Raw genomic sequence first — 14,718 nt, 5'->3', positions numbered from 1 at the left:
GTATACATTATGCTTATTGGTATATAAAAATATAAATGCAGGCATTGATCTCATGATTTAAAAAAATGTTCTTAAAATCACAATTGGCTAATTCTGTGTCCAAAAAGCACAGAGGCTATACAGCTGCATTTCTGGCCATGAAAATGATCATAACCAGCTCAATACTGCATTACAGTAGATGTCACACCAATGGCTCTATAAACCTCTGTGCACATTTTCTACTAGTGACGTTTAAAAAAATAATAATAATAAAATAAATGAGAACTAGTTTTCTTAAAGTTTAATTTACATGTAGTCTATAAATATAAATAATCAAGTGTAGAAAGAAACAGTGTAATATATTTATCTCGCTCCCCCACATATGTGCAAATGTTCACAAGTGCTTAACACTGTTTGAAATATTATTTTCTTATCAAGTATATCCTAATATTTTGAATAAATAAGTTATTTTGTCACTTTTAATCTTGCTGCATTTGCTAATTTTAAATTTTTGTCAAGGTATCGTTTCGGTACCTGTATCTAGGTATTTTATGCAGGTATAGTATCGAAGTCAAAATGTTTAGGTATCGTGGCAACACTACTGGTGATTCATTATAAATACATTATTTTGTCAACAAAAGCACATTTCCATCGTTGCTGTTGGTATTTTGTAGAGTAAAAAGCCTTTTCATATGTTGAGGTGTCACTAAAGCAGATTTTATCAGCATAAAAGTCACCGTTGTGCATAAAATATGCATAGATTTTCACAAAAAGCTTTGTTTTCTGTGTGTTTTTTTGGGGGTGTCCAAAATAAGTGGTATGGGTGAAACCAACCCATGTCTTACTGCTCATTACTTAAAAATGGAATAAGGTAGTAACAAACGTTTTTGTGTGATGACAGAAGAGAGTCAAATCTTTCATTTGGTAGTTTCTGTGTTTACCTACTCATAATAAACAATATTCTGTCAGCCATTTATGATCAGTCAAAATGTTCTGGCATTCAAGAGGTTCTTTTTTATAAAAATGTCTGTCATTGAAAGACCTAATTAATTGCCTGCTCTATTAATAACATTGCTCCATTGCTTGCTGTCTCTCTAGTGTCTGGTGGGGGTCCGTCCAGCGTGTCCGTCTCAGAAGAAACGCCGGTCAGCATGATGGTCAGCTGGGTTCCTCCCAATGCTCATGTCTTGCAGTATCATGTCTCCTACAGTGCACTGACAGGAGCTGAGAGCCAGGACAGCGCTGTAAGTGCCCACATTGCATCAGTGTTTGCTTTAGTTGCACAGTTGACCTGAGAGACGTGTTGTTGTGTTGAGGTGTTGGTCCCAGGTGGTGAAAAGCATGTAGTGCTGGACTCGTTACAGCCAGACACACGATACACCATCCTGGTCACTGCTGAATACCGCAACAAAGAAGGAGGCAGTGGTTCAGCGCAGGGCAAAACCAGTAAGTCAAACGCACACTACGGTATGTAGGCGGGATATTCGTACATCAAGTTATGATTACCGGTATTGTGATTTTACAGTCAGTCAATGAAAAAAAAAAAAAAACGGGAAAAAAAAATCTTGTGAGACTTTTTTTTTTTTTTTGCCCATCTAACTACCTGTCCATCCATCCATATTACCAGAGCTGGCACTTTAACCTTTTTTGCCGGTCCGTCCTCCGTCCGCAACCTGGGTAACCTTCCGTCCTCGTCCCTCCGTCCTTATTTATAAAAATTATCGTCCTCTGACCCCGTCCATCCTCGTCCTTTTAAAGCGCTTCTGTCTTTACATTCCTTGCTTAGTCCGTCCTTTTTAAAAGAGTTCTCGGCCTCCGTCCTACTGTCCACAAAATGGGAGTACATCCGGGACAGACGGACGGACCGTTCCGTCCCTGGGACGGAATGCCTAGCTCTGCATATTACTAATACAGTACATTGAAATATCTGGACTATGTGACTTGTTTTTATTGATATTTTAGCATTCTTATTTGTCCTGAAAGTATTTTCATGTATTGTATTAAAACATAAAAAAAACATTAAGCAAAGTCTTTACTAACCAAAGCACCTTCGATTCAATTCGCAGGCCATATTCTTTAGTTGAACAAGTTGATTCTCTCTCTCTCTCTCTCTCTCTCTCTCTCTCTCGCTTTCTCTCTCTCTCGCTTTCTCTATTGCGGCAGCCAGTCTACGAGTAAGCAGTGTGAGCGTTGTGCGGTCAGACCACTCCAGTATCTGTGTGTCCTGGAGACCCCTGTCAGTTGTTGACGGCTACCGTATTGTTATTCAGTCGGTCAAAGGTAATTTTTGGTGGCATTGTATTATTGTATCTTGCCTCAATAGCTTCTGAAATGTAATGAACCCAATTCTCGCACATGTTTCTTGAGTTCAGATAAAGTGTCAATGGAGGAAAGAGTGGACGAGTCCAGCAGCACTCAGTGTTTCACCGGTCTACAAGCGGAGACGCTGTACCGCATCAGTGTGCACTCAATTCTGGGATCAGCAGAGGGTGCTGCCGTCTCCATTCTGCATCCAACAGGTCTGAGGTGATCGCACTTAACACCTACCGTAGAGCTTGTGTGTGTTCTTCATGATACTGGCGCACTTCTGTTTTTGAGATCTACTGCAATAAGAACAATAGCAGCTGTAGGATCTGAGCTGTCAATCTAAACCCTCTATGCTGGGCATAATTTAGGATTACCTCTCACACAACACACTACTTCAAAGTCTTTTTTAGGATTCCGATATTTTGCATTTTTGGGGTCCCTTAACTCTTAAAACAATAATGATATAAATTACAGGCACAACATTTGACTGCTTTACAGTACTTTGTCCTTTAATATTTATTTGAATATATGAATATTGGTTTAATTTCATTAGCTTTTTCTTATGTTGTAATGTGTTGCGTAAAAAAAAAAAAATGCAATGTTTGAATGTCGTTGTCTTTGTCCTATGTTGTTATGTGTTTAAAAAAACATTCTACAAAAATGTTGGTGATTTTTGTCAATTTTAAAAGGACTTACTCAGCTGATTAAATTAATCACTTGCACCCACACACAAACTGAAAAGTTATTCGCTCACACACTACTGAAATACTTTCACACACACTACAATATACTACCAACACACTTTTACATACACTACTGAAATCCTTTCCCATGCACTACAAAAATGCTCTCACATTCAGTTTGGCAGTCTGAGATTTGTCAAATCCCTTCAGTCAAAAGCCCTGCCGATGATGCCTGCATTTTTGTCGAAAAACGTAAGTCTTTCTGGTTTTACTGAAATTCCTTAGGTTATAACTGAAATCGTCTCTCACATTATACTGAAGTACTCTCATGTTCAGTGTTGCATGCGTTTCAGTAGTGTGTGTGACAGCGTGTCAGAGTTTATATCAAGACATTGTGTTATAATAAAGGCAAATATGTTGGACAAATGTCGTATTTGATGATGGAACATTGTTGCATTTTTGTTTTTCACAGCTCAGGCCCCAGCTAAAATTCCTGTCAACCCTCGGCTGTACCCAATTCATAATGAGGGTAAGCATATTCTATCAACTTGTTCACGTGAATGATTATTGATGGTTTAATCTGTCTTTCATGGCAAGGCAAGGAAAGGCAACTTTATTTGTATGGAACATTTCTTAACACAAGGCAACTCAAATGTTATTCGCACAACACCTCAAAGCATTTACAAACAAAACATCTTAAGACATTCCAAAGAAAAGTGGAGAAAACAAAAGTAGCATACCAAAATTGCTAAAATATAGACAACTTTTAAAGAGCTTAATGTATATGTATTCTTTTGTCATAGTTTGTCCAGAGGTCACCATCAGAAACAGCATTGTCAAAGGTAAGAAATGCTGCCCTCACTATTACAGTAACAAAAAACTCGTTGAAAAGTATGTCATCATTTTTCACGGCGTCCCGCACCGTGCTTTATTTCGTGTGCATGTCCAGGCTTTGACATGATGGAAGCATTCGGCCTCACTCCAAAAGCCCACTCGTCTGTGGATGGGGTCGCCGCAGAGCCTTTTGTCTTCAACACACTTCCCGCCTACACTTTGTACAGAGACATCCAGCTGACACAAAGCGCCAAGTGAGAGACAATCTTCCTCTTCTGTATATCTGTTGTCACTAATAAACTGGAGCCTATGGTAAGCTAGTCAACTCGCCGTTTGTTTGGAGTCTCAGGAAATCAACCCAAACATATTGTTTTCAAGAATATGTTCCCAGCAGGCCCACTAGTTGAAACACGGCATTCTGACTAATATTGCGTATGTGGAATATGAGGTAAGCAGCAAAATCCAACCGTTTTTAGACATCTCATATTGTCACTTCTGTTGACTGAATGACATCACAACTGCTCAGGGCTCAGGTAACGACCAATCATGGCTCATTGTCAGAAAACAGGTCAGCTGTGATTGGTCGGTACCTGAGCCCCGAGCAGTTGTGATGTCATTTTCAGTCGACAGAAGTGACAAAATGACACATAAATATTGTTAAACGCAATATTTAACAGAGTGCCTTGTTTCAACTATTGGGCCTGCATAGAACATATTCTTGAAAAAAATATCTTTTTCCCATTTCCCTTCCCATTTAACTAAGAAATGACAATACTGTGTGACTTCAATGGTTTAAATGCTTCCTTTTCATTCAGTCGCTCTCTCCCTCAAGGTTTATCCACCCCGTAGGCTTCTCTCCCGAGCACACCATCAGCATCGCCTTCCGCCTACTTCAGGAAACGCCCAACGAGCCCTTCGCCCTCTGGCAGCTCACAGATAATGACTTCCAGCCCAAGATGGGAGTGGTGCTGGACCGTGAGTTTGTCCTCATCTCACTCCCATTTGTCGTCATTCGATCATCTACCGCACAAGATTCCTCAAGGCACTCAGTCGTCGACACGACCTTACCAAATGTATCGAGTCACCACTGGTTGTGTTACGTGAATGTTAAAATCACTTTGACAAAATAGTAGGAGGCATATAATCATTAGCAATGATAATTACTCCGATTGAATAGCTTTGAGAGTAGCAGCTTCCTGGAATGTTTACATTGTTGTGCCTTCGAACATGAATGGAAGGTCATTATAGCATTTATCATGACACTTGATCAAATAATGACATTTTGCACAATACTGTCGAGTTGTTTTAATGCACACATACCAAACTCTAACCAATACGTATTTAATTTAAGATGCATCTTGACTTTAGAGACTCTAGTATTCAAAAAGAAATTCTAACTTCATGTTGCATGCTGTGAAGCACTGACACCATCTGGAAATAAGTAAGACATTTCATATTAGTGCCATTTTGTCCTTTCAAACTAGCCTTGACCAAGCAGCTGGTGTACTTAAGTCTGGATTACAGAGGCGAAGTGCAAGAGTTGACCTTTAACCAGCCGCAGGTCCACAAGCTGTTCTATGGTAGTTTTCACAAGGTAAGCAAATGTGACTCAAAACATAAATACATGTGACTCAAAACTTGTTGAAAGGAGAGTAATATGGTTTTTTTCCCCACAATTTAAAGCAGGCCACCAAAATACACTTGTCAAATACATTTTCAGAAATAGGAAGATAAAGATTTGTTTGGTTATTTAATTTCTCTCTTGAAAGGTAGGCAGGCACCTGAGAGAACCAGCTATTTATATACAAATATTTCAACTTTTTTTTTTTTTAGTATGTCCTGTTTAAGTGTGATGATGGTTTGAAAAATAACTGCATCCTACACAAAAGACTCTTTTAAATGCATGTCACAAAATTGGCCGCAACAGAAGACCTGGTATTGATCCACCTTTGCCTTTTACATCGAAGCCATGAGATATTGGTGAAACTGTGTCAATCAGATCAGATCATGAAATGTGTGACAATGTCTACATCAAAGTCTAGTATCATATAAAATACCGGCCAGTGACTTTGCGTTTCGCACATGGACTTAGTCTCTGTTGCCAAACTTCACAAAGCCGCCCCACCTCAGTTAGGGCTCTCATACTGCCTCTGCAGGCAGAAAATGTTCTCCCCAATTCCCTTATGGTGCAGTTCAAACAGAACAATAACAAGTTAAAAAAAAAAAAAAAAGTATAAATGTGGTTTTATAGTCAGTGAAAAGAGACTTTAAATCTTACCCCAAAAGATGCAGGACAATAAAAGGTATTACATTCTATGACAAATTAAATGTATTTTATTTTGTTATAATGAATTCAATTTTTTGTGTGTAATGTGTGTTGAGAGGTTTATCTGTGTATGATTCAATCGTGATCATTTTTGTTTGTAGTTCAGCAATTGAAGCTGTCATCATATTCATTGGGCCTTCCTATCTAAATTTGCTTATATTTGACCACTGTACTTTTTCGAAATAAGTGGAAGAAACGTTGCTGGTTGCAGTTGGTTGAGTTTGTTTAAAAAAAAAAAATAAATACTGAGAAGGCATGAAAAGTGTGTTAAAAGTAAAAGATTTCTTCTTCTGTGATTGGCAGGTGCACCTGTCTGTCAGCCAGGTGGGCGTCTCCTTGTCTGTTGATTGCCAGCGAGTGGGCGAGAGGCCCGCCCGCCCTCTCGGCAACCTGCCTACGGACGGCTTTGAGATGCTGGGGAAGTTGACGAGGACCAGAGGCCCCAAAAGTGGCTCTGCTGCGGTACTTTGACTTTTACTCCAGTACACACCCCTGAATGCATAAGAGTTATCTGTCACATGTTCATCATTTACTTTTTGGCCTTGTCTCCAGTTCCAGTTGCAGTCGTTCGAGATAGTGTGTAACACAACATGGGCTGCCGAAGACACCTGCTGCGACTTGCCCGGAGTGGTGAGTAATCCTTCTGTGTTTGCGCCAACATAACACTTGTATCTGAGTATTACTATAATTTAAGACACCAAGCGGTCCAGTTCAATTCGCCCTGATATCGTTTGGATGACGTGGCTTGTTGATGTCTATTCGGCTTTAGAGAGATGAGGAAAGTTGTCCTCCTCAGCCCTACTCGTGTACCTGCTCCTCCGACATCCAGGGAGCTGCCGGTTCCCCTGGTCCTACGGTATGTCTTCACCAAATATTCGAATAAATGCAGAGAATCTGAGGAATCGAATTGTTCTATTTCTTTGCGCCTAGGGCAAGCCTGGTCCCCGTGGTGATAAAGGTGATAAGGGAGAACAAGGACACAAGGTAAATGAAGTGAGGCCGTTTTCATTCAAAACAAAAACAAAAGCAAACATCCCAGACCTGTGTTTCCTGTGCCTTCTTCAAACTTTCAGTAATTCATGTCCTACAAGGTCATGTTGGTCGCAACACTACATATCGTCGCTGTCATGTCTTATTTTTACGTGAATGGTGTTTCCGCGCTACAGACATCGCATGAACGTGAACATTGTTTTTAAATTCCAAAATTGGACAGAAGTGTTTTCCACAGTACAGCGACTATATATAAATGAAATATAACCTTTCACAAAGACAGACATATAGCAGAAGAGTTTATATGAGTAATCTGACCTCTAAATCATTCTTTGAAGCAATCAAATGTCATTTTTGTGTTGCAGGGTGAGATGGGTCCTCCAGGAAAACCTGGACTCGAGGGCACTCTTGGAGCTGTGGGCAGCAGAGGGCCACGGGGAATGGCTGTGCAAGGGAAAGTAGTGAGTAACCTTCCTTGAAAATAATGCCGTAGAAGAAATGTGATTTGACATTAAAGATCATCATGCATAGATCTTGTTTTGAATGTCACTTCATGTATTATGTTACTTAACATTGTATACATTTATGGCCTAAATCGAAAGATAAATTCATCAGTTGATGCTTTTTTTGCATGCAAGGTTAAACAAATACTGAAGAACAAAGTATTGTAAAACAATCTGTCTGTAATTCATATCTTTGTTGTTGTAAGCTTTAATGGACCAAAGAATAAGTTATTTTATTCATTATATGTTTTTTAAATTATTTGGTCGATTAATCGGTTATCAGAATTTGTTTCTGCCCAATATCAAAATCTGTATCTGCCTCAAAAAATCCATATCTTTCAGACCTGAGAAAAAAACATAAAATCCATTTTCACAATTTTAAAACAGTTCCCAAACATTTGAATAGAATTTCTGTCACATGCGTTCGTCAAAATACCCAAAGGATCAGCAACGGTAGGATAATTTCACACTTGATGTTTCGGCAGGTAAATCCAGAGACCCAACTATGTGCATACAAGCCATTAAAAAGTGAATTTTCCATAAAATGTCTACTTTAATGATGGCTGAAAAACAACCTTCAACCATATTCCTCCTCTTAGGGTCCACCTGGGGAAAGAGGAGAAAAAGGAGATCCTGGAAGAGTTGGACTTCAGGTGACATTGCACGGCTGTCAATATAGACGGTGGTGTCAAAAGACCATCAATTCCCACTCACGTCTTGTTCTCTGTGTGTCATATTTCTGTAGGGTGTACCAGGCCCTCAAGGCCCAAAAGGGGAAGTGGGCCCTCCGGGCCCCATGGTGAGATGACGGGTACAAAAACAGTAAATGTCGCACTCCTCCATGTCCTCATCTTGCTGTCTGACAGGGCATCCGAGGTGCTGAAGGCAACATGGGTCCCCCAGGCCCCACTGGATCAAGGGTAAGATTGACTTTTATTTTGTTAAGAGGATACATTATGTGTGAATATTGCTCCCAAAGTGACCATTAACTTGGCCGATAAGAGATTATAGAAAGTTTTTCTTTCATCAAGATCCCGGATTTGCCAGGACCAAATTGTTGATGGTGATCCTCACATACAAAAGCTTTGGGTCACATTGAAAAGAAAAAAGTGGTACAATTTTGAGAAAATTGTTGGCGCACTGCAAGAATAAAGTTTTAATGTTATGAAAGCAAAATCGTATTATTTCAAGAGAAAAAAAAGTATGTGTTACAAGCATAAAGTTGGAACAAGACAAAATTAAATCATAATATTATGAGAAGAAACTTGTAAAGTCACAGGAATATGGTCATAAAGTTACAAGAAACTAGCCGCAGTTAAAAGATTAAAATCGGAATATTGTGACAAAAACGTTTGGAATAAATTCAATTACCGGTATATTAAGTTACTATCTATATATACATAATAAGAAAGTCAAATATTAATAGAGAAAAAAGTAGTAAGCGAATAAAATCCTTATATATTTTGTAAACGGAACATTCCAAATTGTTATATTGGCAATAGCCAATATTTCCGTAACGTCTCGTGATTGATCTTCTCTTAGCTTTGTGGCTTGTTTTTCACCCTTAAAGAGCTCTCTGATGTTTGTTACATCCCCACTAATATAAATGCAGTCTTCAAGGGCAAAATCCAAATCTGAAACTGGCCAGGGTGTGTGGTCCATCTTTTTCCTCGAGTTGGCTGGGATGGGCTCCTGCAACCCTGATAGATTTTGCTTTCCCTTGGATAAATGGCCTGACTTCTTCCTTCTTGCATTCTTAGTCCCTTTCTGTTTTGACTTTTTTTTCCCTATATTTTCCATCTTTACATTTAATTGAGTTAATGCTACTCATTGTACAGGGCTTCCAGGGCATGCCAGGACACCCGGGACCCACTGGGGAAAGAGGCTACACTGGAGCTAACGGGGCTACGGTAGGAAAGAAGGGAAAAATAACAAAATCAGTTAAATTGGCTTCTTTTATATTTATATATGTTTGGATTTACAGGGTCTTCCTGGGAGTAAAGGAGAGCAAGGAGAGAAGGTTAGTTTCAAACAGCCTTCTGATGCTCTTCAGGAAATGTTCACTGTTGTAATACATTAAACCCGTTCTACATTGGGACCGATTCCTGTCTCAAAAAAAAGTTTGTAATCACCTTTAAATGCCACAAGATAGCAGTCACCTTTTTTCCTACCAGACAAAGCTTTGGTCAGACTACATGAACCCCCAGTGCAACATTGATGTAAAGCAACAAGATGCCACCAAATGGCACTAAAGTGATATTTTATATTAGAAATGGCTTTGGCCTAATAAAGAAATATGATAGGTTCCCCAAATAAATCTGTGAATACCAAAACAAATATGTGAGGGTTCCCTGTATTGTGATTTTCCCTATTGGCCAGTGCTAAAAAATGGCAAGTTCTATTACTTTTGGTATTGTTGAATGTAAATGTAAAAGTATAGTAATACATGGACGTTTTCCACATGTTTTACAGGGGGAACCTCAGTCCATGGCCGTGATCTACCAACTTGTCACAGAGGCGTGTGAACAACTTGTTCATAGTATGAACTCTTTGAAAGCAACGCTATGATGATAGTATAATAATAATACTGATAACAATAATAATGATAATATGCAGTGGAGCCTCAAGTTGAATTTCCAAATCCAACAAATTTCTTCTGAAAAATATTACTCCGAAGTTGCACAAAACTGAGTTCAAACCGACCAATTGGGTATTTGTGTTTCTTATGCACGGGTCCACACACAAGTTTAAATTAGCGCCTTGGTGATCAAGTGCTGCATCCACAAGGGAAAATATAATTGATGCTTTTATGGGCGCTCACTTTTTTCTTCACTCTCTGGGCTTCTGGTTCCACAATGAAAGGCCACTTAACTCGTCGCAACCACATATGTGGCTCTGCGCTGGTTGTCATAGTAACGAAAGCTTTACTTGTTGGCCCTGGTGTATGTAGGGGTCAGGGTTAGCAGTTTATCCTTCTCATGAGGCACGGACCACCCTCTCAAATCAGACTAACCACAGCAAGGCTTTAAAGCGGAAATCAATCCAAACATTTTTTTTTCAAGAAAAGGTTTCCAGCAGACCCACAGTTGAAACATGGCATTCTGATTAATATTGCATTTGTGGAATATGAGTTAAGTCGCAAAATCCTTCCCTTTTTAGCCATCTCAAGGGGTGGCCATTTTGTCACTTCTGTCGACTGAAAATGACATCATAACTACTCAGGGCTCAGGTAATGACCAATCACGACTCAGCTTCAGAAAACAGGTGAGCCGTGATTGGTCGTTACCTGAGCAATGAGCAACTCTGATGTAATTTTCAGTCGACAGAAGTGACAAAATGGCCGCACCCAGAGATGGCTTAAAACAGGTGGATTAACTCTTTATTCCACAAACGCAATATTTCTCAGAATGCCTTGTTTCAACTAGTGGGCTTGCATAGAATATTCTTGAAATATTCTTGAAAAAAAAATGCTTGGGTTGACTTCCCTTTAAAATGGATTTGTTAAGTATGATTTAATTCTTGATTTTTGAGGACTTTTGACAAAAGCCTGTCACAGACATGTTATAGAGACACCTGGGAACAGTTTTAAATTTTGGGGAAAAATGCATTATTTGTCTCCTCTTGTTTCTTATGGGAAAAAAATGAAACCCCGAACAGGTTGTGTTTGACATAAGAGGTTCCACTGTTATGCAATAACATCAGAGCCCTTTTTCCACATCCAACACGAGCGTGACTTGATGATTTGAATTTGTGTTTATTTGTCAGAGGAGGTGAGGAAGTTGGACTTGTTCATCGATGACATGAGTCGGAAGCCAGCTCCTGCGGAGGAACCTGCAGGAGCTCCAGGGGAACCGGGAATACCAGGTTCCAGGGGTCCACCGGGCTCCAGGGGCAACCAGGGGAATATTGGCCACCGAGGGAGACCTGGCAGGCCTGGCTATCCTGGGGAACAAGGTCATTCTATATGATTTTCACTTCTTCTTGAGTTGTTCAGAATGGAAATGTTACAATATGTATTTTCCTGATCATTTGTCTCCTCTACAGGAAGGTCAGGGTTGCCAGGGGAAAAAGGTGATGCCGGGGCTAATGCACAGGGGCCCCCAGGGGTCAGAGGCCATGCAGGTACTTTTCGTACAAATATTTTAGATAAATCAATATAGACTCACCCGTTGGGGATAAAGATGAGCGAGCAATTTGACGCCCCCTAAAAAGATATCAAATTGCTTATAGTAATAGTTTCAACTGTAAATACTGTATATTGCAAAAGCAGAAAAGTAGTACCGGTATGTAGTAAGTAGTTTTTCAGTTAGACATTAGCTTTGGGCATTTCAGAAAGCACACAAAATGCATGTAAAATGCATGATATTTTTTTAGCGAGGTTCCAAAAAAATCTGTGATTAGGTGAATTTGCAAGTAGCACAAAGAGAGGGAAGCACTGTATACCCATTAAGTACATTGTGTAAAAAATATTAATGATGCATGTTTACTTGATGAAAATTTGCTAATGGTATAGTCAATTATTCACATTTGAACTATGAATGCAACTACAGGTGTATGAAATTAATGCTAATTTGGAGGGATGTAAATGTACAATTCACCTCCGTATCGTGTAATAGAGATCTTGCCAGCATTATTGGCACCCATGAAAATGGAGAACCCAGCACTGAACAAAAAAACCCCATAAATATGCATGATTGATCTTTGTCAAATTGAACCTGGAAGTAGACCAAAATAAGACCCTTGCAACAATCAAGTTTATGTTTTGTTGTTGGGCTCTTTTGTCTTAAATGTAGGAAACAAAAAAAAAAAAAAACATCAAACTGAAACCCTGAAAGACATCTAGGTTTTGATGGAAGATCATGGGTGCTTCAGACCAATAAATAAAGACCATAATTATTCATCCAAAGGGACAAATTTATACATTATCCATTTCCTATGGCATTGTACAACCTGGACTGGTTGTTAGCCAATTGCAGGGCACATATAGACAAATAAGCATTCATTCACACTCACATTCAAATCTAGGACAATTTAGTCTTCAATGAACATTCATCCTTTTGGAAGGTGGGATGAAATTGCTAATTATTTTGCTGACCCACAAGTGACGATGGTGGCAAGAACTGTATAGAACTAATCAATAAGAATCATCCGTGCACTTTCCAACAACTTGCAATTCATGTGTGTTGTATTCTCTATGTGGCCACAGGCCCCCAGGGCGAGTCCAAGATTGGAACCTCAGGGCCCAAAGGAGGAAATGGAAAGCCAGGACCAGCGGGGATTCCCGGAACTCCTGGCCAGCCGGGCGAGATCGGACCACCCGGAGTGTGTGACAGCAGTGGAGGCTGCCACAGAGTTCCTCAGCAAACGGGTTAGTATTTAGACTACAATGACAACATTTCTCCACTTATTGTTCAGTCATCCATCTATCTTCTATAGCGCTTGTCTTCATTAGAATCAGGGCTGAGATGGACCCTAGCTGACTTTGGGAGAGAGGCGGGGTACACACTAGACTGGTCACCAGCCAAATCACTGAGCACATTCTGAAGAGACAAACACTCACATTCACACCTTTGGGCAATATAGAGTGAACTTAACATGCATGGCTTTGGAATGTGGGAAGACGTACCCAGAGAAAACACACCGAAGCACGGGGAGAACATGCGTACTCCACACAGGAAGGCCTGAGCTGAGATTCGAACCCTAGAACCTCAGAAGTGTGTGAGACAAACGTGCTAACCACTAGTCCACTGTGTAAGAAAAAAAGAAAAACAATCCGTACCAAGGTCAAACAAGAATTCTTGAGGGTCATCATGTCACCTTGCTTAAAAAAACTAAACACAGCTCACTTTGATGGTTTACAGTACATTCAGTACCATTTTTTTCGCTATTGTCACCTTTCTGTTGCTTTTAAGCCATCTCGACAAAGACACATTTTATCATAATGTATTGTTCATAATATGTCTGTGTAGTTTTCACCATACTGATAGTAGCTCTGTGTATGTGTGTCTGTGTCTGTGTATCCCTCTGCAGAAGACAATTATTACGGCTACCAGCCTTGAGTGAATGTTTGAAATAAGTGGTGATGACATCACAACAGTACGCCTGTTTACAGTGACAATGCTTGGCAGTTCAGGAGTTCAGTGCATGGCAGTATTGCGCTTAAGCTGATGCAGTGCTCCCAAGCATCAGTCATCGTAGGAGAAAGCCAAATAGAAGAACGAAGAGGAGGATATGCCTGTGATGTCACACTGTGAGGACCTGAGGAACCAGCATTTTTCTAAGGATAAAATGTTATCTTAAGTGTTATCGTTTTGAGGATTAGAGTTTCCAGCAACCGCTATATCTTCCCACTTGGATCCATTAGGTGCTGTTTTATAAGCCAAATTCGCACTGATACCTTTTTTAAAATGTTTATATAGTTATGCACTGTATTGTAGTTCAGGCAGATGTCTTACATTTCCTTTTGATTTTCCCTTCTAACATAAACTGCCTCAAAAACAATGTTAATACATAATCCATGGTGTAAGGTTGATATTATGATCCATGGTATAAACGACTGTGAGTATGTTGTGTGTGATATGTATATTGTTAATTATTATATGTTTGCAGTTACTCGTTTAAAAAAACATAATTGTGTTCATTTTTAAGTATAAGTATTCTTGCTGATAATACACGTTTACTCAGTCATTGTCATTTTCAATTCATTATTTGGGGTTGTGTGTGCGTGCGTGCGTGTTGTGCACGCGCGCGCGTGTGAGATTTGAACAGTAAAAAAACTATTGGTTCACTATTCAATTAAATTACTTCCAATGTACTGTACTGTTGATAGTTTATCGTGGAACTTTTCTAATTAGTAGTTGTTTCCGGTAGTTTCTCTTTTTAAGAGCACAGTAACTGTTCTACTGGGTTCCGCTTCTGGTTTGAAGTGGAAATATTTCAGAATAATGGGAAAGGTGACGTTGATGAGTACATTTTGTTGAGGTTTTTCTAATTTGGCTGTAATCAATTATACGTCTAATTAACTTTTATAATTCAATGAGTGTCATATTTTCACCAAAACTAAAGGCAATTATGAAAACACTCCTCCACTAGGTTA

The 14,718-nt window shown here is 39.5% G+C and overlaps 1 protein-coding gene across 4 annotated transcripts in view; it reads left to right on the top strand.

Annotated features, from left to right (window-relative positions):
- LOC147153260 (collagen alpha-1(XX) chain-like) overlaps positions 1 to 14,436 on the top strand; it is a 33,603-nt gene extending 19,167 nt beyond the window's left edge. For all 4 annotated transcript variants that reach the window (XM_086026623.1, XM_086026613.1, XM_086026635.1 and 1 more), the window contains 24 exons: positions 1,078 to 1,223; positions 1,296 to 1,425; positions 2,143 to 2,259; positions 2,352 to 2,498; positions 3,442 to 3,498; positions 3,773 to 3,811; positions 3,919 to 4,057; positions 4,636 to 4,778; positions 5,288 to 5,397; positions 6,433 to 6,591; positions 6,682 to 6,759; positions 6,899 to 6,985; positions 7,060 to 7,113; positions 7,485 to 7,580; positions 8,222 to 8,275; positions 8,368 to 8,421; positions 8,489 to 8,542; positions 9,461 to 9,532; positions 9,607 to 9,642; positions 10,095 to 10,161; positions 11,388 to 11,576; positions 11,667 to 11,744; positions 12,829 to 12,990; positions 13,653 to 14,436. In XM_086026623.1, coding sequence (XP_085882749.1) covers positions 1,078 to 1,223; positions 1,296 to 1,425; positions 2,143 to 2,259; positions 2,352 to 2,498; positions 3,442 to 3,498; positions 3,773 to 3,811; positions 3,919 to 4,057; positions 4,636 to 4,778; positions 5,288 to 5,397; positions 6,433 to 6,591; positions 6,682 to 6,759; positions 6,899 to 6,985; positions 7,060 to 7,113; positions 7,485 to 7,580; positions 8,222 to 8,275; positions 8,368 to 8,421; positions 8,489 to 8,542; positions 9,461 to 9,532; positions 9,607 to 9,642; positions 10,095 to 10,161; positions 11,388 to 11,576; positions 11,667 to 11,744; positions 12,829 to 12,990; positions 13,653 to 13,681 — 2,297 coding nt within the window. In that variant the 3' untranslated portion in view covers positions 13,682 to 14,436. The remainder of the gene's footprint in view (positions 1 to 1,077; positions 1,224 to 1,295; positions 1,426 to 2,142; positions 2,260 to 2,351; positions 2,499 to 3,441; positions 3,499 to 3,772; positions 3,812 to 3,918; positions 4,058 to 4,635; positions 4,779 to 5,287; positions 5,398 to 6,432; positions 6,592 to 6,681; positions 6,760 to 6,898; positions 6,986 to 7,059; positions 7,114 to 7,484; positions 7,581 to 8,221; positions 8,276 to 8,367; positions 8,422 to 8,488; positions 8,543 to 9,460; positions 9,533 to 9,606; positions 9,643 to 10,094; positions 10,162 to 11,387; positions 11,577 to 11,666; positions 11,745 to 12,828; positions 12,991 to 13,652) is intronic.
- Positions 14,437 to 14,718: the final 282 nt, after the last annotated feature.

The sequence above is a fragment of the Filicampus tigris genome, chromosome 1 (genome assembly GCF_054856515.1).
Source record: "Filicampus tigris isolate MCC_2025a chromosome 1, RoL_Ftig_1.0, whole genome shotgun sequence".
NCBI lineage: Eukaryota > Metazoa > Chordata > Actinopteri > Syngnathiformes > Syngnathidae > Filicampus > Filicampus tigris.
This window is presented reverse-complemented; position numbering and strand designations above follow the sequence as displayed.